Source organism: Anguilla anguilla, chromosome 14 (genome assembly GCF_013347855.1).
Source record: "Anguilla anguilla isolate fAngAng1 chromosome 14, fAngAng1.pri, whole genome shotgun sequence".
Classification (NCBI taxonomy): domain Eukaryota; kingdom Metazoa; phylum Chordata; class Actinopteri; order Anguilliformes; family Anguillidae; genus Anguilla; species Anguilla anguilla.
In genome coordinates, this window is record NC_049214.1 from 2,102,109 (window position 1) to 2,128,207 (window position 26,099).

General features: G+C 46.1%; 1 protein-coding gene and 1 long non-coding RNA gene across 2 annotated transcripts in view; both read left to right on the top strand.

Moving 5' to 3' along the window:
• Positions 1-12,450, top strand: part of LOC118212482 (cortexin-3) — a 19,382-nt gene extending 6,932 nt beyond the window's left edge. Inside the window, exon 2 of the mRNA XM_035390377.1 lies at positions 11,490-12,450. Coding sequence (XP_035246268.1) covers positions 11,490-11,827 — 338 coding nt within the window. The 3' untranslated portion in view covers positions 11,828-12,450. The remainder of the gene's footprint in view (positions 1-11,489) is intronic.
• A 3,985-nt stretch (positions 12,451-16,435) lies between these two features.
• LOC118213328 lies at positions 16,436-25,544 on the top strand. The gene is made up of 3 exons (XR_004762393.1): positions 16,436-16,550; positions 23,824-23,950; positions 25,467-25,544. It is a non-coding gene; the product is annotated as an uncharacterized LOC118213328 (long non-coding RNA).
• The last annotated feature ends 555 nt before the right edge of the window (positions 25,545-26,099 follow it).

The following is a 26,099-nucleotide window of genomic DNA, read 5'->3' on the forward strand; positions in this document are numbered from 1 at the left end:
CAAAACATCCAGTACATGTTCAACTGCCAGTGTTATTTATCTACAAGTCCTTACTGTCTAATGTGTCGTTACCACACATTCACGTGAAGCATTGTGCATCGCAAGTAGCTCCGTGCTTCCGAAAAAGGCAATCGTGACTTGGATAAACATTCGGGGGCCAGTAATAAATAAATGAATGAATGGATGAGTGTGAAGGTCGGTCTGTTTAGACGGATAGCGGTGTTTAATTGATTGCGAGATCCATCATGGCTCGTATTAATACAGACGCTCTGTCATGTGACTGCCCGGGGCGACAGGGCCTCGCTCGTACCCCTGGCTGTTTCCCCCCCCAGAGGACCAATAAGCATTAAGCAAACACCATCAGTCACCGCGGCGGCGGAACAGGCGGACAGTTAAAAATGGCGGGAAGGACGTTCGCTCCGTCAGCCGCGTGGAGCGACTGCATAAATCACGGCGGGGTTACTGAGTAATCAGGACGAGACGCGGTGGGGTCTGACGGGGGCCCAAGATGTATGGTAGAGCTGGGGGGGGGGGCGGTTGGCGGTTGGTGGTTGGCGGTTGGTGTTGGCGGTTGGCGGTCGGCGGTTGGCTGGTTGGCGGTTGGCTGGTTGGCAGTTGGCGGTTGGTGGTTGGTGGTTGGCAGTTGGTGGTTGGCGGTTGGCGGTTGGCAGTTGGCGGTTGGCAGTTGGCGGTTGGCGGTAAGACGGAGTGAGGCAGGGTTGCTCTGAGTCAATCTGAGACCTGGCCGAGAAAAAAAATGTTTTAAGCATTTTACTTTTTTTGGACATAATAGGGTCTTGGATGACAAAAACATTTTTTTTGTTTAAATTTTTATTGACTGTCTTGTAGTGTAGGTGTCCCGGTGGATTTCCTCCGGGTACTCCGGTTTCCTCCCACGGTCCAAAACTGGAGAGTCTATGAGTGTGTGTGCCCTGCGATGGATTGGCGACCTGTCCCAGGTGTGATACACTGCTGCACACAACAATGCCATACAATCATAGCAGAGAAACGAACAAAAAATGTGTGTATATATATATATATATGTACACATACAAGCGCACACACATATCAAATATATTTAATGAATATGTATAATATAGTGTGTGTGTGTGTGTGTGTGTGTATATATATACAATAGAATAAAAACAAATTCACATACGCATAAAATCGCATTAAAAGTTAAGGATTTTAGAAGGTGCAACCAATTAGTTTCTGGATTTTGATAAGTGGGGCCAGTTACAATGTGGATTTAAATTGTTGGAACCAGCTAATATCCGGGTGTCAATAAGGTTAAAGCAGCTATCGGGATTTTAAAGGCTGAACAGTCAATGGACTGGATTTAATGAACTTTTGTCATTAGCTCTCACTTACATCAGGCTACTGTTTTTCAATATAAACACAATTTCTTAAATGAATTAAAGTAAAGTGATTACTGAACTTGCAAAACCATTTGGCGAATAAATTAGGTCTTTTGATTAACTGCGATTCAGAGTTCATGATAAGTGTCCATTGCATCCTTGATTGATATTTTAATTTTAATTGGCTGATTTTCTGAGGTGGAAAGTCCCAGGGGTCAGAAAGTAGAAGTCCTGTCGTGCGTTTCTTCCACCCATGAACTCAGCCGGGTGATTTCACCAATTCTATCCTTCCAGATGCATTGGCCAAAAAATTGGCAATAAATAAATAAATAAATCCTAGTGCAAACTCAGCCCTGAGGTCTAACTATGCAGAGAAGTACTAAAGTTGAACTGGAAATGTTTTCGCAAACGACAGCTTGTTGTCCTAAAACCAAAATGGAAAATTTCTAAAGAGACGCTCTGGCAAAAACAATTTCTAGCGAAGCCAAATCATTTAAGGTAGTTCAGGAAATGAGAGAGTTGAAAACGAATAGGAGCTCTCGAGCTTAATGTAGCTTAGGGTGGTTTAATGGCTTAAAATTGAGCTAAGACTAGAAAACTAAGTACGCATGTGAGAATGTGATAGTGAAGTTTCTCTTATTTTAGCACGCTAAGCGACATTAGGCTTTCCTTTTTGCTTAATTTCCTGAGCATTTCCTGTTTTATTTCCTCCTGTCCTTTTCCGCATAGCAAGGGCTCATGGGTAAATGCAACTGATGTGAATCTCAGATCATTCTAACCCTCTTTCAGGCCATTAAATCACGTTAAGGCCATGGGTGCAGATTAATGGGGAGCCCTTCCGGATGTCCTCCCACCCAGCCATGATAACAACCCTCCCCCCCCCCACCCCTGTCCATCCGCATTAGCAATCTGAAACAAAACACCCCCCACCCCCCCACCCCCACCCCCACCCCCCTGGTTCGCAATGCCCCACCCCCCCGTACTTAAACGTCAAACTCCACATTGAGCTTTTTTTGGAGTGTCCTGACTGCCTGACAGGCTGTTTACCTGCCCGTCCGTTCTTACAGACTAAATTCCCTATTAGAATTCCCAGCATGCTCTCTGATCAAAGCAAGACACGGTCAGAGATGAATAAGGAGACGTGCCGACATCACTAACAATAATAATCTTTAAAAACCACAATTATGGATGTACGGTACGCTGTGAGTGATTACATGTTTGGGCATTCTACATTAGCCAAGGTCACAAATGCAGATAATGGCCTGTAATAGTTTCCCGTGGGGATCTGTTGTGTCCTCTCTCTAAGTCTTGATCTACCGACTCACTTTCAGACAGGAACATTAATCACACAATACTAATCAAATAATATTCGCAAAATACCACAAAACTCCCACCGCACGAGGATACCTTTCTGAGTAATGTTTCGGCTGAACCTCTGAAGACGATGAACAAGCACGTGAAATTAAATATTACTTTTAAGTTAAAAAAAAAAAATAGACTTGCATTACAATCTCGCTAATGTTGTTCTCAAGGCCTGGAGAGCATTAGATCGGTTTTGCTAATGGCCTGGTTATGAGATTTGTGATGCGCTTGCTGCGTCAGACATGTCTGGGGTTTTCCCCATTCCGAACGCCACTGGCCCATAATCACATGACTCTCCTTAAAAAAAAAGAAAAACAATCCTGAAAAAAAACCAGCAAAGAAAAAAATCAGGAAACTGGCCTTTCGTGCTTGAGTTTACTTCTAATTTTTTCTGCCTGTTTCCGCTTATCGCCTTAAATGAAAGTAAATTTTCCAACAAGTCCTCTCTGCGTAACGAGCCATTATAAATACTAATATCTAAAGATGATTCACATCCTGCTGTGTTACGTTTGTTTGTTTCTTTCTCTGGGACGTACGCTGTGTATCCGACCTGTGGCAGATTGCTGGGACGCTCCCTCTAACCTCCAGCAGGGAAACTGCATCAGGATGCCCTGACTGGCACATGTGACTCAGTGCAGTCTGATAGGGTGGGCCTGTTTGGAGCGATACCCCACAGCTGCTAATGGTCCCTGCTGGATCCCTCTAAACCCGCCCCCCCGACCTGAGACAGGGGCGATGAGGCCTGGAACACCCTTGTCCTGGGGGAGAGAGGGCTGTCCACTAACTCACACACATGCACACACACACGCATGCAAGCACACACACACATACAGACACACACACACAACACACAGGTTTGGAAAGTTCTGGAAGGACTGCAGCATGGCTGGCTGTTGGACTCAGTAAAGGACAGATGAGCTGAAGGAACAGGAGAGGCTGTGTGTGTGTGTGTGTGAGTGTGTGTGTGTAGTGTGTGTGTGAGAGTGTGTATGTGTGTGTGTGTGTAGTGTGTGTGTGTGTGTGAGAGTGTGTGTGAGAGTGTGTATATGTGTGTGCGTGTGTGTGTGTGTGTGTGTGTGTGTAGTGTGTGTGTGTGTGTGAGTGTGTGTCTGTGATTCATCCCTTTAGACTGCCCTCAGAACAACTGACTGAAAAGTAATTATTTTCTGGATAAGAAATCCATTTTGTTTTTATAAGAACTCCCCGTCCCCCCTCCCCACCCTTACCCTCCGAAAAATGGATCTGGGTAATTATTCTTTAAAAGTTTGGCTTTGCTCAGTCAGCAGGTGCCTGCTTAGTATGTGAAGGTGAGTCTGTACTTGACTGGACAGGCATGTGGTCCTGGCCCCCCCTCCCAAAAAAAAAGATGGCTCTGGAAGTAGTCTGAAGTAGCGAGCTGTCACCAGATTGGCCACTCTCTGCATCTGCTGTGTCCTCCTGCGCTGTCATACGCACGGGAGGGCCGGGGGGTCCGGGGGGGGGGGCATCTGAGGCCAGCGCTCACAGGGACAGAGACGGGCCACCATGTACCTGATTTGGGAGGGGGGCGAGGAGGGGGTGTGGAGTCGCCTCAGTGAGATCGCTGACTCTGGCTCTCCCGGAGGACCCCTGAGAGGACGAATGAGGATGCGTCTGTCACCTCAGCTCTCATCTGCAAAAATGTCCGACTTTTTTTTGTTGTTGTGATAATGAGTTTGTTTAGCTCCGGAAAATCTCAATAAATCATTCCAACGGGCTGTCCTAGTCTTTCACATCATTTTAGGAAGCACCCATGTCAATCATTCACATCACCCGTGTGAAAACGGAATTGCCTCCTTAAACTTAGTAACTGGCTGCACCATCTTTAGCTGCAATAACTGCACCCAAACGCTCACTATGCTTTTATATCAGTCTGTTCGCATCGCTGTGGAGGAACTTCAGCAAACTCTTCTTCACATAACTGCTTTAATTCAGACAAATTGGTAGGTTGTCAAGCATGAACTTCAATTTCAGGTCCAGCCACAACATCTCTGTTGGGTTCGAGTGAGGACTTTGACTAGGCCACTCCAAAACTTTAATTTAGTCTCTTTTCAGCCATTCGGATGTGGACTTGCTTTTGTGTTTTTGGATCATTGTCTCGCTGCGTAACCCAATTACACTTCAGCTTCAGCTCACGGACAGATGACCGGACATTCTCCTTAAGATTTTTCTGGTACAGAGCAGAATTCATGGTTCCTTCAATAATGGCAAGTTGTCCAGGTTCCAAGGCAGTAAAGCATCCCCACACCATCACACTACCACCACGTTTGACTATTGATTCTATCTGTGAAATACTGTATTTGCTTTACGCCACATATAATGGGACCTGTGTCATCCAAAATCTCAATTTTTGACTCATCTGTCCATAGAATATTACCCCCGAAGGCTTGGAGATCACCCGGGTTGCTTTTTTTTGCAAATGCAAAACTAGCGTTGATGTTTCTCTTGGTTAGCTCTGGTTTCCGCCTTGCTGCTCTCCCATGAATCCCATTTTTGCCCAGTTGCTTTCTTATTGTGGAGCCATGAACACTGACCTTAACTGCAGCTAGATGCAATTCTATGGATGCTGCCCCCCCCCCCCCCCCCCAAAGGAGAATGGGTGAGAGTGAACTTGAGTGGGTGGCAGCTGGGAAGGAGTGGGGGGGGGGATGAGCATTTTCGTCAGGTATGTTTTTTGTATTAACAGTTCTTTCGGTTCTGTTACACAGCATGTCATATATTCCCCTTCACTTGTTTCAAGCTTGAGGTTTCAGAACAGTCTGATATTTTACCCTGTAAACCAAAATACTTCTTTACCCCCCCCCCCCCCCCCCCCCCCCCCTCATTTTGTCTCAAACAAATACTGTAATGGGAACGTGTCAAGGCTTCAGTTTGTGTTTGTTGCAGGAGAGCGGCCTCTAGTGGTCACGTTGAGGCAAAGCATTGGGCTCTGCCTGTTATTTTCAGTCATAGGCAAGTAAGTGAGCTGGTCTCTTGATTTATATTTTCCAGTTTATGAGAAAGTTTATGAGGTGCTGTTGGTAAGATGTTGCTCGTTCTCTAATCTTGCTCAATTTTTTGCACATTCAGCATTGCCCACTGTAATGAAATGCACTACAATTTTTTAAACATTTATAGAGAAACTCATGTAAAACATAGTAATAGCTTTTCCAAGAGAAATTTCCAAGAGCATTAAAGCAATATTTTAAAGTGATGCACTATATATAAATAAAAACAGTTTAATGTAAATGTGAAATATAATGTTAAATATAAATGTTCAATGTAAATTTAAATAGTAAATGTAATGCAAATGGTAAATATAAATATAAATGTTAAATATAAATGTAGGATTTGGAAACTGAATATATGGATAATATGTTAATTGATAACATGACACATAGGGGGTCTATGTGTCATATCAGATTTATGCACCTGTGCACCTGTGCAAATCTGGGAATGCCAATAGCAGCGGCTGAATCAGCTGCCTCAAAATGGGCGGTCCAGGTGAATTAGCAGAGGTGATAGAAAGAGTGGTTTGCAACACATTTTAATGGCTGTGATGTTATCTAAGAATCCAGGCACACCTGTCTCACAACATTCATTTTATGCCTCTGTGTGTGTGTGTGTGTGTGGGAGAGAGAGACAATGGACACAATCTGACAAATAAATCTTGACGCAGCTCAGCAGGTTTGGTGTTTGTGTATCCATTTCAGTCAGCAGTGTCCATGTTGCTTGACCACTGAAAAACTCAGACTCCAGGTCAGTTACAGTTTGTGAGACTGGCTTCTGGAAAGTTCCAGCATGTATTAAGTTATAACCTCCTGAAACCCGGCATAAAAAAAACATTTAAGCATTTTTATATATTTTTACATAATACAAAAACAAGTTGCAGTGAAAACAATTTTAAAAATCTTATTTTATTTCCATTGAATGTCCTTTTGTGGTGCGGGTTTCAGCGCAGCAGGATATACGGTTATGGAGTTACGACCACAGACTCACGTCCGCTAAAGGGGACAAACAGGAACTGTCAGGGCCTCAGGAGGATAATACACTGAGCTGGTCTGAATCATGTACTCCGGTTGGAGCCCCAACAGAAGATTGTAATTCACTGGACCCTGGAGGTTGCGAGGATTTATGTCGCGCCGGACTGTCAGCCTGGTTGAACTCCGAGCATCTTAAAGGCACAGTATGCAGGATTTTTTTTTTTTGGCCTTTCTGTGGCCCTGTGTTTACAATTAATGAAAACTGTCCTTCTCCGTCTTCACCCCTGTCCACTCACCCTGAGCACCCCACCTAACGTAGTCAGCTGGGACAGCCAGGGGTACCGTTACAGGTCTGACAGAAAACAAGCCAACTTCATGGCACTTTTAATCCCCTTGGCAAACTTAAGCTGACGCCATCGAGGAAAAAGCAATTCCAAGGTTATGGTAACTCCACCTCTGGAACGAGCCCTGCCGGCTTCTCTTTTGGCTTCGCTGTATCTGGGCTTCTGCACCAGCTGGTTAGCAACGAACTCTCTGCTTGGATCCGATCCCAAATCACAGGCTCTGTAGCCACGCCCCCTCCTCCCCACACAGAGAAGAGCGCCACACCCAGAAAAGGTCCCAAACACATTTTAGAATAACCAATACAGGTAAAGGTGCACAAATTCGGCACAAAGTGCGTAAAGCCAGAGATTGCCAGATCACCGTAGATACGCCTTAGCATGGTTATTTTATAATGTTTTCTTGGTAAAAAAAAAATTCTGCGTAGTATCCCTTCATGGTTCTGAGCCCGAAACATGAGTCTGGACAGAGGAACTGAAATCAGCCAATAGCAAAGCCGGCTTTCACATGTGGATTTCAATGTTAATTGCTCATTAGGGAAAGTAGGAGACCTTTGTACCAGAGCTGTGTGAATGAAATCCATGGAGTTGTGCTTAGTTTCGTTCAGTCTCCATAGAGTGCAACACCATTTCTGGGTAAAAGGGTTTTTTTTTTTTTTTTTTGGCAGAATGAAACAGAGCGCAATTGCTTTTGTATCTGGGGTGAGATGAGTATAGATTTCTTTAGTCAGCATTTGTGCACAAACCTTGAGAGGAACTGCAAACCTGAACATGAATATTTCAGAGGGAAATTGTAAATCGGCAAATTTAATGAGACCTTTCAGTACCCTACTGACGCATAGAAAGCATAGAATCATCTTCAGGATCTCATTGGCCAGGCCTCGTGTATTCCCTACGCATGCACATACAGTAGACACACACACAAACCACACAACATACAGTGCACATGCATACACACACACGCACACACATGCGCACGCACACGCTCACACACACACGCACACACACATGCACATACGTGCAGACGCACACACACACACACTCACACTCTCTCCCTTCCCCTCTCTCCTCCCTCTCTCTCTCTCTCCCTCTCTCTCTCCCTCCCTCCCTCCCTCTCTCTCTCCCCCTCCCTCCCTCTCTCTCTCCCTCCCTCTCTCTCTCCCTTCCCCTCTCTCCTCCCTCTCTCTCCCTCTCTCTCTCTCCCTTCCCCTCCCACTCTCTCTCTCTCTCTCTCTCTCTCTCTCCCCCTCCCTCCCTCCCCCCCCTGCCTCAGTGCTGCTCTCTGCTGCAGGTGAGCAGTAAGCTGTGTGGAGCCCAGTCTTCCCTTGTACAGATTGAATATTAAAGCAGCGTGAGCCGTGTGCACTAACTCAGCGTATCTCCTTCTGAAGAAGCCCGCTCCGCTGCCTGGCTGTGATTTCAGACGCACCGCTCTCCCGCTCAGCTAATCCCACGCTCCTCGGCAAAGCTGCAAATCCCAGCCCGCTCTCCTTCCCCGACAGAATTGTGACTGACGTCGCCAAAAATATGCATCCTCACGTCCTGGTGCGGTCTAGCTGAGGCTGAGCACTTGACACGCGAAGGCTGTCTCTCAAATGGATCGCAGTTTGTTTGGGTAGCCACAGCTGGCTAAAGACACAGAGAATGTCTAATTCCTCTGTGTTTAAGCTTGTTGCACAACCTAGCACTGAGTACTGTAGTACCGCCCCCCCCCCAAACCCATTGTGCTTAGGTTTAATTCAGTTTCTCACACAAAACTCTGCGATTTTACACGACTACAGTTTCAACGCTAATGCTGAAGCAATTTGAACATAATCTTTCCCAGTCTGTCCATCAACAGGCTAAACTGCTACACGCTAAAAGGTTAAAGCAGATGAATGTGGAACACGCCCCTAAATTGCCCTAAATTGCCGCCTAATGGTTCTACCAGCGAGCAGCAGCTGCTCTCAGGCCTAATGTAATTAAGCTCTGAAATGGCTGAAGGGTCTCTGTCTAGGCTATCCTTTGTCTAGGCCTTTAACCCTCTACGCTGTGAGGTCACAAACATGTGATCAGAGCGTTCTTAAGCTGAACATTCTAACGCTGATGTCACAATCACTGCTGGTAAACTGAATGCGATTGAAGTTCTAGAACACTGACCATTTGAAATTTTGAAAAGCATTCAAAAAAAAAAAAAGCCCAACAACTGTTCAGAAGGTTAAGATCAGGTGCAAGATGAAATGCTGTGTGACTATATGCTGGGGAGGCTAACTGCTGCTGTTTGGGGGTTTGGAGAATCTGAAGCTAAATTCTCAGACGTTATGTCGACCGGAGTCTCAGCGCACATGTATTCTGTTTCAGCGTCCTGTTCTTCATGTTCGATGTAATGCCGAAGGGAACTGGATGTTTGGGTTCCTGTTGTCTTTCTACGGACGAGGCGGGTCTGATTCTGATTGATTGAGTGAGGGAGGTGGGCGGGCTGGTGGGGTTTTCCTGTTTTCGTTTTGGCTCCAGTGATTGCTGTCATTACCGTGGTTACGGTGTTGTGTCTTTGAGCCCTGGCGTGGGCCCGTCGCCCATCTCTCCCCGCCCCGGTCACGGCCGGCCAATCAATCTGCTCATTAAGCGATTTTTAAGGTCCTCTGTGCTTCCTGAATGAGGGCCAGGAGGGCCTGGGGGTGTGGAGCAGCGGCCAATGACTACCCCCGCCTTCACTCTGGTGTACCAAGGGGGGAGGGGGTGGGGGCGGGGTGGTGAGGGGAGGGGAGACGAGGAGGGGGGGGGTCGGGGGTGAGGGGAGGGGGGGTGGGGGGGGGGGGTGGTGAGGGGACGGGGGGCGGGGGGGGTGAGGGGAGGGGAGACAAGGGGGGGGGGGGGGGGGGGGTCGGGGGTGAGGGGAGGTGGGGTGAGGGGGGGTGGTGAGGGGACAGGGTGAGGGGACAGGGGGGCGAGGATGGGGGGGGGGGAGCTGGCGTTGCCGGGGGCACTTGAGAGTGGCAGATTGGGGGGTCGCTCTCAGAATCGGCCATGGTGGGGCCGCGCCCTTTCGCTCCCCAGTTCAGCTGAACCCCGGGTTCAAACCGCCACGCTGGGGGGTCGGACAGCAATCTTTCGGGGTTCCCGCGCTGATAAAAACAGCGCATGAAGAAAGGGGCGCAGAGGCCCGTGGTGTTTTGGGGAATCTGCACCTGTGTAGTAATGGGGGTGTTGGGAGGTTCGCACCACGGCAGGTGCTCTGCATGTGTTTGAGAGGGGCTACATAAACTTTAAAAATCCTAACAAAGTGGAAACCACAGAGAGTGTCTTTAAGGGCAGTGTCTTATAAACATGGCTGGTGTTCCTATCCCAGAAACGCTCACGCTGCACGCGTGGTCACAGAGCTCACACACAAGACTTGTGTGATAAAAAGCAAATCCGTTCGATATCCTCGCAGATTAGCCTAAGACAGGATCGGGAGATCTGTGACTGAGCGCTCAGGGAAGACTGGGGATTTTCTCTGGATTTTCTCAAGATCTTGAAAACAGCGAAATTGTGGCTAAAAATCCTGCTGTGTACGCTGGACATACGCTGCTAGACAAGCCGCAGACCGTTGGAGAGCTGACTCACAGCCCTCTCTCTCTCCTCCCTCCCCTCTCTCTCCTGCCTCCCCTCTCTCTCTCCTCCCTCCCCTCTCTCTCTCCTCCCTCCCCTCTCTCTCATACCCCTCTCCCCCTCTCTCCTGCCTCCCCTCTCTCTCCCTCCCCCCCTCTCTCTCTCCTGCCTCCCCTCTCTCTCCCTCCCCCCCCTCTCTCTCTCCTGCCTCCCCTCTCTCTCCTGCCTCCCCTCTCTCTCTCCTCCCTCCCCTCTCTCTCTCCTGCCTCCCCTCTCTCTCTCCTCCCTCTCCCCTCTCTCTCTCCTCCCTCCCCTCTCTCTCTCCTCCCTCCCCTCTCTCTCTCCTGCCCCCTCTCTCTCCTGCCTCCCCTCTCTCTCTCCTCCCTCCCCTCTCTCTCATACCCCTCTCCCCCTCTCTCCTGCCTCCCCTCTCTCTCCCTCCCCCCCTCTCTCTCTCCTGCCTCCCCTCTCTCTCCCTCCCCCCCTCTCTCTCTCCTGCCTCCCCTCTCTCTCTCCTCCCTCCCCTCTCTCTCTCCTGCCTCCCCTCTCTCTCATACCCCTCTCCCCCTCTCTCATGCCCCTCCCCTCTTTCTCATCCCCCTCCCCCTCTCTTTCATGCCCCTACCCTCCTCCTCCCTCCCCTCTTTCTCACACCCCTCCCCTCTCCTTCTCTCTCTCACCCCTCTCCTTCTCTCTTCCACCCCTCCCCTCTCTCTCACACTCCTCCCCTCTCTCTCTCACCCCTCTCCTTCTCTCTCCCACCCCTTCCCTCTCTCTTCCACCCCTCCCCTCTCTCTCACACTCCTCCCCTCTCTCTCCCACCCCTCTCCTCTCTCTCTCTGCCCCCCCCCCCCCCCGCCCTCCCCCTCTCTCCGCAGACGATGAGGCGCACCTGGGGGAGTTGGGGCCTGGCCGAGTGAGGATGAGAGAGCGCCCCCTGTGGGACTACCCTCCGCACTTCCACTGGGCCATGGAGGGGGAGTCCTTCACCTCCCCCCTGCTGCAGACAGGGGGCGCCGCCGCGCCCGACTTCGGCATGACGCTGGAGCAGAAGACCACCTTCGCCTTCGTCATCATCCTCTTCATCTTCCTGGGCATCCTGATCGTGCGCTGCTTCCGCATCCTGCTGGACCCGTACCGCAGCATGCCCACCTCCACCTGGGGCGACGGCCTGGACGGCCTGGAGAAGGGCCAGTTCGACTACACCCTGGCGTAACCCCCCCCAACTTCCTCCCGCACCGACCCGCACCCGCCCACCTTATCCCACACCTGTCAACACCAACTCGCACCTGTCCAACCCACCCACACCTGTCAACACCAACCCGCACCCGTCCACCTTATCCCACACCTGTCAACACCAACCCGCACCTGTCCAACCCACCCACACCTGTCAACACCAACCCACACCTGTCCACCTTAACCAACCCCTGTCCAGCCCACCCACTCCTGTCAACACCAACCTGCACCTGTCCAACCCACCCACACCTGTCCAGCCCCACCCCCACCCCTCCTCCCGGGCCACACCCAGGCCCTCCTGCCGCTCCGGTCTCAGCCGCAGTCTCACGCTGGATATTGTTTACACGAGCAGCCGGGGGGCGGTCCCCCCTCCCCCCCACGTGGTAGATCTCCCTGTCCTCATCACCTGATACCTCACAGCCTACAGCTCGGAGATTGTGCACACATTAGACACACCTGCGCACACCTGCGCAGCCGTAGGACACACCTGCACACACCTGCGCAGCTGTAGGACACGCCGCGCACACCTGCGCAGCTGTTAGACACACCTGCGCAGCCGTAGGACACGCCGCGCACACCTGCGCAGCTGTTAGACACACCTGCGTGGCCGTTAGACACGCCTGCGCACACCTGCGCAGCCGTAGGACACACCTGCGCACACCTGCGCAGCCGTAGGACACGCCTGCGTGCATGCGGACCTTCCACAGAGCCGCCATGAGCTCTAAAAACCTGCCGGCACATCTGTGTCCTGCGTCTCCGTGCGCGCGCTCGCCAGTCCTGCCCCCGCGGTTACCCCCGGCAGGCACGCACACTGGCCGTACCACACCTGCACCGTGTCCCCATGGCGACGGCGGAATCAGCAGACCTCTCCAGAGGAGCCCCGTGGAGAATCAGGGTATCGCAGGCGTGCCTCCTGACACTGCAGACCACCTGCGTCGCGTGCGCACGTCGTGTAGTGGGATGCTATGTGTTAGCGGGACGTTGTGTGTGAGTGGGACATTGTGTGATGACGGGACATTAAGGGGAGTGTGTAGTGGGACGTTGGGGAAGGGGGTGTGTGTGACTGTGCTGGGTCTGCTGGCCTCTCAATCAGTCCCTTCTCTGCCAGCCCAAATCTCCTCCCCCTCACACAAGCCCTTGGGACCCTGGCGAGGCCAGGAACGAGTCACAGCCCTGTGGCCCGATGATACAAATCAAACAGCACTGCTTCATGCCTCCCGTCTGTCTGTCTGTCTGTCTGTCTGACTGTCTGTCTGTCTGTCTGCTTGTCTGTCTGTCTGTATGTCTGACTGCCTATCTGCCTGTCTGACTGCCTGTCTGCCTGTCTGTATGTCTGACTGTCTGTCTGTCTGTCTGTCTGCTTGTCTGTCTGTCTGACTGTCTGCTTGTCTGTCTGTCTGACTGCCTGTCTGTCTGTCTGTCTGTCTGCTTGTCTGTCTGCCTGTCTGTCTGTGTGACTGCCTGTCTGTATGTCTGTCTGCCTGCCTGTCTGTCTGACTGCCTGTCTGTCTGTCTGTCTGTCTGCTTGTCTGTCTGCCTGTCTGCCTGTCTGTCTGTTTCTGAACTATGAGGCTCTCAGATGTTTGCCTGTGAGGTTTGTCTGTCTCTGAGGTTTCGTGTTTACAGATGGTCAGTCATTTCAGCAGCTCGCACTGTCTCAATGATGTGAACAATCTAAGCCTACATTCTGAAGACTGTTTCTCAACCCTGTTACCGTAAGCTTTTTTTAAATATATATATATTTTTGATCAGTTATTGTATTCCTTGTCAAAGAACGTGTCTTCTGCTCTCATCAAATGTTAAAATGATGTATGGATCCTGTATATCCTACTGCAATACCTCCTCAACTAATGTCGTTTATTTTTTCCAGTGTCTTGGTGCCAAACTGTGGAGTATACACATTTTTCCATTGTGAATCTTTGATGTTTTTGTTTTCTGACATGCCAGTGTTGTCAGGGTTGTTTTCATTCTCTCCTCCTTCCTGGGAACAAATTTACATTCAGTATGGCACTCTAACTGCCATCAGACATTTCTACACTCAAAACAAGCCTTCCCAAAGTATAAGTGTGTGTGTGCGTGCGTGTGTGTGCGGGCCTGTGTGTGTGTGTGCGTCTGTCTGTCTGTCTGTATTTTTTCTTTTTTTTTATGTAGTTGGACATATTGAGTGCCACTGCAAGTTCATGGTGTGCTGTACAGAAACTGGGTCTCCCCATTGGAGCATTCCACCCACTCCCACAGCCAATCAAATTGCAGCTTCATAGAATTCTGCTTACTCAAGCATCGCAAAGTGTGTCATATTATGCCATCATAAATATGATGCTTATCAATTATTGCCATTTTCACATTTGCAATTATGCATACATTGTGGAAATTCATGGATGGTATACTGTGAAATATGCAAAAATAAACACACGGAAGTTAAATAATTGAGAAATGCAGTTGCAGTATATCTTGGCTTGGTTCTCAATGTGGATTATGTGTTTACATCTTCAGGAATTTTTGCAGGATCTTTGTCTTTTTCCTTTTGTCTAGCTGATCAGTCCCGGTTTGAGCTCGGCCTTTAACAATCGCGTGTCCATTATACCCAACGACACAGAGACCTGTCGTAAAGTCTCACCCATGTTATGTCCTGTGACCTGGCATAACAAGTTTACAAATTTTACAAAAAGTATTAAAATTTGGGACATGATGCAAGTTTCTTGAATGAGAAAAAAAAAAACTTGTTGCAGTGAAACTATTTTCAAAAATATTAAATGAAATGTCCCTTGCTGTGTAGGCTATTGGCATTGTGGAATATATGGCTCTTTAAGAGATTAAGACTAGAGATTCATGTACCCTACAGGGGATAACAATTAATTAATTACTAAATTCATTAATTGGGTCTCAGGAAGTTATGAGTAATTGCCTGTTGTCACAAGACTACAATATGGTTGTGAATAGTTCACGACAAGCCTATAACACAGTCTAAGACCAGGACAGAGCGGGTTACAGGAGCACGATGATACCAGCATTCTGTTGTCACGGTGATATATTAACTGTTTGTGTGGCTTTGTGTGAGTTCCAAATGACATGAAGCCGAACTGAGTCTGTTGCTGCCCTTTATGATGTCATCACCTCTTTGCACCTGTGTGTTTCTGACTGGATTTCAGTGTGACAGTTGAGAGCACAAGTTGATTTAGCGTATCCTGTAAATACCAGGGGGGTTGTGGTTCCTCGATGGGTAGCGTTAAACGTGTGGAGCCAGAGATGGCTATGACCTGGTAACTGTTACCAAAAAAATAAATTAAAAATGTTCTCAGTGCTTTACATGATTAGCCAGTGAGCCCAGCCTGTGTTACATTTGGAAAACAAAGCACTTACTGCTAATTTATTTTTCATCCCCTGGTTGGGCCGGACCTCTTACTAATAAGGACAGTCATGCAAAGGGCCATGCAACCAACCAATCGGCTCAAAGGAGCAACGCTAGGCCCTTCAGTGATTGCTAGCGTGCTAGCCGTTCGGCTGAGCGTCTGGGCGCTAGGCTAACCAGAGGATGGGTTTGCCTTTAAAAACGCTGTTCATTGCAATTCATAACTTTGTGAAAAAAAACAAAGAGTGATCATGGGTACACAACGTTGCAATACATGGTGATTACTGATCGTATTCAAATGTGCATTTTTTAAAAAAGATTTGTAGTAAATCGCCACCTGTGTCGTGAAGCTGAAACATTCTGTGTATGTGACGCTGGAGAATAAACAGTTTCTGAGTGTCTTGTCCCCCAGGAGCGCTTGCTTGGTGTGAGTGTGAACGTGGAGGTGTCATGATGTTAAGGTGAACCCCATAGATCACACAGTAAATGTCATGGCTGACGGTGAAATGCTTTGTGTCTTTATTCTGTGTCCTTGTGGGACGGGGTCGGCCTGCACTGATTGAGCTACCTTGTCAGCCTGGCCCCTGTATCACATGGCAGGATTACTGAGTTAGCTGGATAACTGTGCTGAGTAAAACCCTGTATCACAGAGCAGGATAACTGAGTTAGCTGGATAACTGCACTGAGTAAAACCCTGTATCACAGAGCAGGATTACTGAGTTAGCTGGATAACTGCGCTGAGTAAAACCCTGTATCACAGAGCAGGATTACTGCGTTAGCTGGATAACTGCACTGAGTAAAACCCTGTATCACAGAGCAGGGTTACTGAGTTAGCTGGAATGCTGCACTGCGTAAAACCCGGAACGGCTCTTTGTTTACTTCAGTCCATGCTCCAGATTTGGGAGGGTTTCCAGGTTTTACTCAGCGCAGTTGTCCAGCTAACTCAGTAAACCTGCTTTGTGAAACAGGGCCCTCGGCATTTAAAAGGCCATTTTAACGAACAGTGATGTGAAACAGAAAGTACACCCTCTTTCAATTCTATGTTAGAACAGGGCTGTCCAACCCTGTTCCTGGAGATCGACCTTCCTGTAGGTTTTCACTCCAACCCTAACAAAGCACACCTCATTCAACGGCTAGAGATCTTGTTGAGCTGCTAATTAGTAGAATCAGGTGTGCCAGATTAGTTTTGGAGTGAAAACCTACAGAATGGGAGATCTCCAAGCACATGTTTGGGCAGCCCTGACAGTAGGTAACAAATCTTATCTCATATGATAAATAACATATGACAGATTTTACATTGTCACTATTTATTCAACCAAAAACAAGCGTACATACAGAAGCCTTCTGTGACAAAGTAAGTGTACCCCATGATTCAGAAGCTTGTTGAACCCATTTATCACCAATTACCTGGAGTAATGGCTTTTGATACGAGTCTTTCAGTCTCTTGCTTTGCATCAGAGAGGTTTCACATACTGTGTGTAGCTACTGCCTTGGTGAGAACCAGATGAGCGTTAGTTATCATATGTAAAGTCATTTGAAAAATGGTGTGCTTTTATACCTCCATGTATATTTGTTGATGCAATATCGTTGACTTGTTGACTACCAACCAGAAGTTTTCATCTGAGTTAAACATGGAATATAAGAAGTTGCTTTTTCAAGAGCTATTTTTCTGACCGAACAAAAAACACCAAGTACAATATTGAGAGATTTTTCGTGAGTGCATGGAGATGTATTGTCTGTGTGTGGTGTTTTCTCTTGTGGGAAAATCGTGTTCAAACCTATGATACGTAGTTCACAGAGTGAATCGCCTGTTTTAAACGTGAGTTTCCCGAAAGACCAAGGAAACGGTTTTGCTGAGACATTGAATCACAGTGGGATGTTAGTGTTAAGTGCAATTTAAATCCTGAATCACAACCAAACACACATTATATTACAAACCGAAAAACTTAAACGTCCCTTTCTTAAAGTTTTGACACAAGAGCTCAATAACTTCGCAGCTGAACTAAACATAGACATCCGATTCAGCTTCACCACCCGACTCTGTTTAATATCCTTCAATCTCTGTTCATTTTTTGCACACGGACCGCTTCACAATTTGAAATGGCAATTATTATCAATTATGTGAGAACAGCGCACAATTTGGCTCTCTTTGCCCCGTATTCACAGAAATAACATTATCGACTTCGTCTCTATTAACTTCGTCAGACCTGTGCGAACGCAGCCCGGAGGACTGAGATATTTACTATTGCGCGCGCCCTGCATGCGCTGACGTCTTTAAATTCCTCACGCACTCGCGGCGGCTCGCGCATTGCCAAGATTAGCATTTGACGGGCACTCGGCAAATCACGGCGAAAATTACTTTCTAGACTAAACGGTTCGCTGCATCGGTAGAAACACGGTGTTCATACGGGGTGCTCTTAACGGGAGTTGAATTTAATTGTTTCTGTTGTACAACTGATTTAATTTTCTACTTTCATTATAAAAAAAAAATTTAAAAAAGTGATTTATTGTTGGCAATTTTATTTTACAACGATGGTCTGTGAAAATTAGTGGTCATTAAAAACACAGTTTGGCACTCTTCAGCTTCACACAATAACAGGTCAAAATGACTTAAAACAGGAAAAAATACTTCTACTATAATTACAAGAATTGTAAATCCCCCCCCCCCCCCCCCCCGCCCAAGAGCACTTTGGGGCCCCAACAGCAGTCTTCTTCACAGCCACCGAAACCCTTGGCCCGCTCTGATTAAGCGATGTTGTGCCTGTAACACTTCCAAAACCATAAAGCATTCAGATTTGGCACTGCCGCGGGACAGCATAAGCTGAATACCAATTTAGCACAGAACAGTTCATTCAAAGTGACAAGTCAAATCTGCAGGATTATTGATTGCAGTAAATTGCAGTACGACCCACTCAGCCAGTATAAACTACAAAAGCCGCTGTGTGACACCCAATCCAGCCAAATACACTGCATGCTGTAGCTTATATAAAACTTTATTGCCTGAGTAAAAGTGTGTGTGTGTGTCCTGTGGAGTGACAGGGTTCATATTTTCTGGGTTGTTGCTGTATTACTTAGAGAAACCTCAGTTGAATTTTTCTTTTTTTGGGTGACGCTCATATTTGGCATTGAGAAACCAGGTCACTGAGGATGCGGCTCCATTTAAAAAAAAAAAAAATTTTTCCCTCCATTTTTTCACATTTGAGTCTAGATTAAGATGAAGGGGTCTGTCAGCAAGGCGAATGGGGGAAGAGCCTCTGCGTGAAAAAGCAATGTATCAAACTGGCTCTGAACTCCTTTCAAGCTCCAATCTCAGCCCCCACAAAACAGAGAAATATGAAGATGTGTGCGTCCCTTCATATACAAAAATGGCTTTTATTGAATAGGCTATTGAAAGGGTCTATGTGATGAATGTTTTTTCAGGTCCCTTGTTGCGTGCGTCTCGCCTCCTGGTTTGGTCAGCTACACTGAAATGGGCGACTTATTACACGAGGCCACACAGCAAACTGCCGTGAGCCGACAGCGGCTTCTATACACTGTGTATTTTTGGGAAACGTTTCTGTTTAAATACGTATCAATTTTATGCTATTTATCTATTTTTTCTAAACATTTTAGATGAAAAGCTTGGCCGTGGCACCTAAAAATGTTCAAATTAACAAGAACATGCAATTCTAGTTTTAATGGCAAGATGGATTTTTTTTCCCTGTGTCAAAATATTGATATTTCCATATTCACTTCTTTCTTTTTTGGACTAAAATGAAAAGACTGTGCAGTGGCCCTTGGCCAAACTCATTGTTGTTTGAGCTGTGGTTGCTTCTGACAATATTTATTCAACATGTTCAAATGAGAAGTTAATTAGGAACACAGACTCATTTAAAACAACAACCAGGCTACAGGGCAAGCCTCAGAGTCAGAAGCAAGTTTAGAATTTACAGTCTAACTATTTATAATTTAGCCTGTCAGTGAGCACGTTTAGCTCAAAATGACTTTCATAATTGCGTTGCATTTCAAACGGTAATGGGGTGGGTGGGTGATAGGCCTCGTTGAATCCTTTGAGGTGCAAGATCAGAAATACGTGATTAGAGTGTTCTTATTGCAACTGAACGTTCTATTGCTGATGTCACAATCACTGCTGGTGACTGGGAGTAATAAAGTTCTAGAACACTGACTCGGAACTTTGAAGGAAAAAAAAAACACATTCCATAGAGCCTGCACTTCAAAGGGTTAAATGGAACGGAAAATGCTTGCCTACAGAACCTGTTGGTCAGAAACTGAGCAGACATATAATTACGGAATTTTGACAAAATCATTTCAAAAAGGAATACTCTTCAAAGGGTTAATTGTGCCCGTTACATGGATCCTGTCTCCCAGTGCACATCTTAACCGGATCAGGCATGTGACCTTCAGGATACCCACCTCATGCAGGATAAACCAGGATAAAAGCCACAGCAGCTGAGGTTTATACATCAGACACACAAACGTCCTTTCGGGTGAGACGTTAAAACCGAGGTCCTGACTCACTGTGGTCAGTAAAGATCCCGTCACACTTGTAGTAAAGAGTAGGGGGTTCCCCGGTGTCCTGGCTAAATTCCCAGCCAGGCTCTCTCAACCTGACGCCGAATCATCCCGCAGTTTGATTGGCTAAAAGTCATTCTCTGCCTCGTCACCTCAGCTGATGAGTGGTATTCATTCTGGCACAAAATGGCGGCCGAGAATCTTCCACAAATTGGCGCTACAAATTGGTGGCGGTTGAGGTGAGTCTCCCCCTCATCGCTGTAAAGCGCTCTGAGTGTGCGAGAAACGCCACATAAATACAGACGATTACTAATAAACAGACGATCCCGTCCTTTCCAGCGTGTCTTACACACATCACACATTCCAGGATGATGATGTCACACCATCTGATGCAGAGACACACACACACACAGACACACACACACTCAGCCCTGAGTGGCTGTTTCCTGGCCTCGCCATCAATATGGGTGCAGGGCATGATGGGAACAAGTCTACTAAAGATATTATACATTTCAACATCAAAAAAAAAAAATTTAAATTTGTTTTTAATGGAATCGACACACAATGTCACTTGTCAAAATTAATTAAAAAATTTTATTATGAATGAGGCCTAAGTTAGTGTCTATGTTTGGGTTTTCAGATGAAGAGGGTAATGTAAAACTATGTCTTGCAAGTTTCGCTGTTTATTGCCAGATTGATGTTCTTTTAGTGTGACAATAAATATGTGAGATTGTCTGGTTAGAACATGGTCCATGAGTTTAGATTTAAAAAGAAAATCTTTTAAATTAAAGTTGATATAAAACCCATTTACATTTATGAATGTATCAAGAAATATCAGAATTATTGTGTCAGGTGAAGTCTGAAGATGTGGCCTGCCTGTGATGGTTTTGCCCCGCACAATAAAATATTAATAATGGCTGTGCCATATTGAAGATTATTACAAGAATCCATGCTTATAGTCAAAGTCGCAAGCATTATGATTGACATCCTCTGTGGGGAACCTCAAATATCAGTGAACACTAGAGGGCAGTGCTACTCACTTTCTCACTTTCTAGAAAAAAACAATCCAGGACCAGGCAGCTCTAGCCTTAACTGTAGCTGTTCTATGGTGAAAAAAAGACATCAGTCAGTGCTTGAGGGGAAAACCATCTTTATGGAGTCCCCTCCCTTTGAACGGGACTCCATACCTGAAAAAACAAACACATCTGGAGGTTATTTATCAGAGAGGAGTGTGAAAAAAGGATCAGCATAATCTACACCTCAAATCCTTTACTGCTCAAGAAACAGCAGTAAAATTTTAATTACAAAATCCCATATTCATGCCATTAAAATATATCTTGGCTATTTACAAATTCACCAGCAGATCTATGTATTTATAATAACTCTGTCGAGGGAAACACCCCCACTTCAGGTCTCGGTCGAGCGTGATGAATTCTATATATGTTAAATCAAAACAAACTTAACACAGAAATCAAAGAAGAAGTTCTCAAAATTTCTTGTCCGGTTTATTTCCAGTCTGGAGGAGATCACTTCGAGATTTGGACAGGGATTCCCCGTTCCTCATTGCAGTGAGCTCCCCGAACCAGGATAGGTCCATACCTTTTATAATGAGAAAAGCTTATCTTTTGCTTTCATCACCACCTTTCCCTTCCACCACGTCTTCAAACTTTCTAACAAAGACATCCTCCTCCACTAAAAACCATGAAATATCATTTCAATACAGTGCCCCCCCCCCCCTTTCTTAAATACCTTTCTGGTGAAATGCATGTTTTTCTCAATTAAAATTCAGCTACGTCGTCCTGCTGTCATAGTGACCACTGGTAAGGTAAACAGTACCAGGCTGAGACTGGCCTTGAAGGCGGGCGCAGCTGCCGGACCGCAAGCGACAGTCATACTGCTATATCCTGCATTTTACAAAGGTCCTCTGCACAGAGTGTAATGCATAAAACGGTATTAAGAACATACTGTATATCATTAATGATTATGCATAAATGTGTATAAAATAATGGTTAAATCTGCATTTTCCTCAACAGTCTCATCTTCAAGCTCAACACGTATGTAATGCATTACACAAAGTGCCTCGTTCATTTGTAATGGTTTCTACGTATTAATTAATGCTGCATATTTTATGTTGTATTTTTGAAGGCTGTCATTTATGATAGTTAACATTACCGTAAGTCCTCCTATATACATTTCGACAACCTCAATGTCATGTTTTGTACATAAAGGTTTATAGGCGTGTTGGTTCGTTTTGCGAAGCACGATAGGTGCTGTAATACTGACGGTCTTAACGCAATTGTTTCGCTCAGTGGCTTATTGATGTAAATGGACTGCATTTATATAGCGCTTTTATCCAAAGCGCTTTACAATTGATGCCTCTCATTCACCAGAGCAGTTAGGGGTTAGGTGTCTTGCTCAGGGACACTTCAACACGCCCAGGGCGGGGTTCCAACCGGCAACCCTCCGACTGCCAGACAACTGCTCTTACCTCCTGAGCTATGTCGCCCCTGATGTCAGCCTGAAGTTTATGTTCAGAGACACATTTCACAATGAATTCAAAAATAAAATAATAACTAGAGCGATAACTTCACAAAAATAATAACTAGAGTAAGCAAGTTCAAATTTTTATGTCCACAGACTACGACCCCTCAGACCTGGGTCAAATATGTATTTGTTTTGAATTCAAATACTTTTCTCTCTTGATCTTGCCTGGTGTAATTGAGCCTGCCAATATGACCAAAAGGTTCCAACAGGTTCCAATACACCAGACAAGATCAGTAAAGTGTAGAAAAGTATTCTAATCCAAGACAAATACGTATACATACAGCATGATTCTGCTTCCTGAAGCCCTGAGTTTCTGCCTAACTTCACTAGATGGCAGTAGAGTACAGTATTGTTCATTATTTCAATATTCGATTATGACTGTTGCTTCTCCGTTCACAATATTTTTTAAAATATCTTTTTGTAACGTACCTCCATATGAGGGAATTGGTGCACTGAGGAAAATATTTTAAACGTTGTACTCAATTCAGTTAATTGTGATAATTGCTCAGAATATTTTTTCTTTTAAAAAAATTTTTTTTTTAGATGAAAAAAGAAATTTTATGAAGAAATCCGTTTGATCATTGATTACGGCTCATTTTTCACTTCCTGGCTCAGTGAAGCTGGATTCTTCGACGTCAGCAGGTTCCGTGCGACCTTGTCGTCTGAACTGACACTCCAATTTGATTTGCTGTAGCCACCCCCCCCCCCACCCCCCCCACCCCACCCCACCCACACAGCGATGTCACTGGAAATACCTGACCCTCTGAAACCTTCAAATACCGAGCCGAAGTTGTCGGTGCTTTGGCTGTCAAAATACGGTTAGCTCTAATGAAACCTGTTTAACTGTGCTAAGCATGTACGTTAATGGGTGACAGAAATGTCAACAAAAAAAAAAAAAGTGTTACCTCATTTTTCCCTGGTACCTCACATATATGTAGGAGGTACCAGACAAAACCAGCCTAAAACAAAACCCAGAATAAAGGCTACTATATATAAAAGTTATGACCTGCCACTCTGTTTCATACTGCATGTGTATATAACATTCTGAAAGGCAGTCCTGTGCTTCTACATTAGTGTTTCTTCTTATCTATGTGTGTAAATAAAGCAGTAATTTACAGCAGTGGGTGCCAACCCTGTTCCTGGAGATCTGTCATACTGTCGATTTCCACTCCAAACCTAACAAAGCACACCTCGTTCTACAGCTAGAGCAGGGCTGCCTAACCCTGTTCCTGGAGATCTGTCATACTGTAGGTTTCCACTCCAACCCTAAACAAAACACACCGCATCCAACAACTAGAGATCTCATTGAGTTGCTAATTAGTTGAATCAAGTGTGCCAAATTAGGCTTGTAATGAAAACCTCCAGGACTGTAGACATCCAGGAAAAGGGTTGGGCTGACCTGATTTACAACACAAACGCTGGCTTCACTGAAAGGTAATAACCTGCACACGCTGCACACCCTTGACAGTTGCCAATCCTTATCTTTGGCCTTAAACTGTCAGTGAAACTGCTGTGATCATTTTTCAAAAGTCACGTGTGCCGCTGCTAAATATCTGAGGTGGGTTTTTCAGCTCCTCCACATCCTGGTCCGGCTCCAGGTTCCAGATGCGCTCCAGGTTTTCTGTCTCTCCGTCCTCAGATTAACCTGTCAGCTGTGGAATCTCCACTGTTCAGTGTTTGGCAGGTAAAGCTGGCCAGGTGAGTACACCTGCATTCAAAACTGAATTCTTGTGTCTATTGGATCTTGTACAGCCGTTGTGACAAACACCCGTTGAGTAGTCATGCATATCGGGTATTATATACATATATATAACATTTATTCATTCATGTTTAATAAAAATGCACTACATCATGGATGTGCACTTGCCTCTGTAATGAATTGAAAAGTGATGCAGCCATGTCTAATTAGCTTGTGTTGAATAATGCAGTGGGTAAGTGTGGAAAAACGTGGTTGCTTGCAGACTCAGTCCTGGCACTGACACGCAGTAAATGAAAAACCTGGTTCTAAATTAAGGCTCCTTAAAGAGATGGGTGCTGTTTGTGCATCTTGTGCATGCATGTCAACATCTTAATTTATCCAAGCCCATGGATTTAGATTTACAAATCCCCATATACAGGATTTATTTTGAGAAAACAAAATTTATTCAAGCTTTCCGTGAAATATATAGCGCAACATAAATAAATAAGGTATGTGGTTTATGCAGAATGAATTAACCCACTGAAAATGTGCCGTTCTATAATCTATTGTCAAAGAAAGAAATGGTATTAAGATTATGTGCGATCTGACTAAACAGAAAGAGTGGATATACAGTTACTGAGTAGCATGTTTGTGTATGTGTGCGTGCGTGCACATGCATGTGCATGCATGTGTATATGTGCGTGTGTGTGCATGTGCACATGCCTGTGCGCATGGGTGCATGTGCATGCATGTGCGTGCATGTGTATATGTGCGTGTGTGTGCATGCGTGTGCATGCATGTGCGCGTGCGTGCATGTGCATGCATGTGCGTGCATGTGTATGTGCGTGTGTGTGCATGCGTGCGCATGCATGTGCGTGCATGTGTATATGTGCGTGTGTGTGCATGTGCACGTGCCTGTGTGCGTGCGTGCATGTGCATGCAGGTGTGTGTGTGTGCCTGTGCGCGTGCGTGCATGTGCATGCAGGTGTGTGTGTGCCTGTGCGCGTGCGTGCATGTGCATGCAGGTGTGTGTGTATATATTGTTCTAAGGGGAGCTGGTCTTTCAGCCCCCACTTGGGTTGTGTTAACATGTCTAGGATAATAACAATTAATTTACAATGTAAAGTTTGAGTGGTGTGGTGCATTGAAGGCAAATTAAATGAAATAACTAAGTGGTGAGAGAGATTTGATTTAACTATCCTTTGGGTTTGTAGGGCCAAGGCTAACAATATAAAGGTCTGACAACAGCCCACAGTCCGAACAAGATGTCAACATGCCGGACATATTGAGTGTCTAGTTTCATCTCTCTGTGACTTCCTTTTTTAAGAGAGACCACAGCGACAAAACCACAGTTGGTTTGGTTGTTCTGTTTCAAAAAAGTAAAAGCAACAAAAACAGTGAAATAAGAAACTGCTAGAAGGACCTTTGATTCTAGTCAGTCTTCAATATATCGATGTATGACGTGGATTGCTGGAGTAAATTAGAAAAAAAAATATCTTGAGATATAAGATGGAGACACTTTTTTTTTTTTTTAAGGATTTCATTCCCGGTGAAGGGCAGCAGTGGTGGCAGAGTCCTGGCACACGTGTTTTATTCCATTTGACCTTTGACCTCTAGAGGTGAGACATACACTGAATTGGTTTCCCGTCTGTAGCAGCAGTGACTCATTACAGGGGCCAGACCATCTTACTGTACACAACACCCGTTTCCCTCTTAGTGAGCAAACAGACTCAGCGTACAGTATGTATCATTACAATACAGCCATTCAGCAGACGCTCTTATCCGGAGCGACTTACACAACTTTTAACACAGTATCCATTTATACAGCTCGATATATACTGAAGCAATGCAGGTTAAGTACTTTGCTCAAGGGTACAACGGCAGTGTCCTACCCGGGAATCAAACCTGTGACCTTTAGGTTACAAGACCAGCTCCTTACCCATTATACTACACTGCTGCCCTGACGCTGTCTGTGCCTGAGAGAGGGCTTCTGCGGGCTGGGCGGGAGTCTCAGAGGCAGAGTAATCTGCGTCTGATCGCCATTGTCTGCTGGCGATCAGGACCAGCTCACTGCCACCAGGCCTCTGGAGAGGAAGCAGCCATTTAAACACACAGGCCAGGGTCATACGCACCGACTCCCCCGAGCACGGCTCTGCATTATGCTGATAT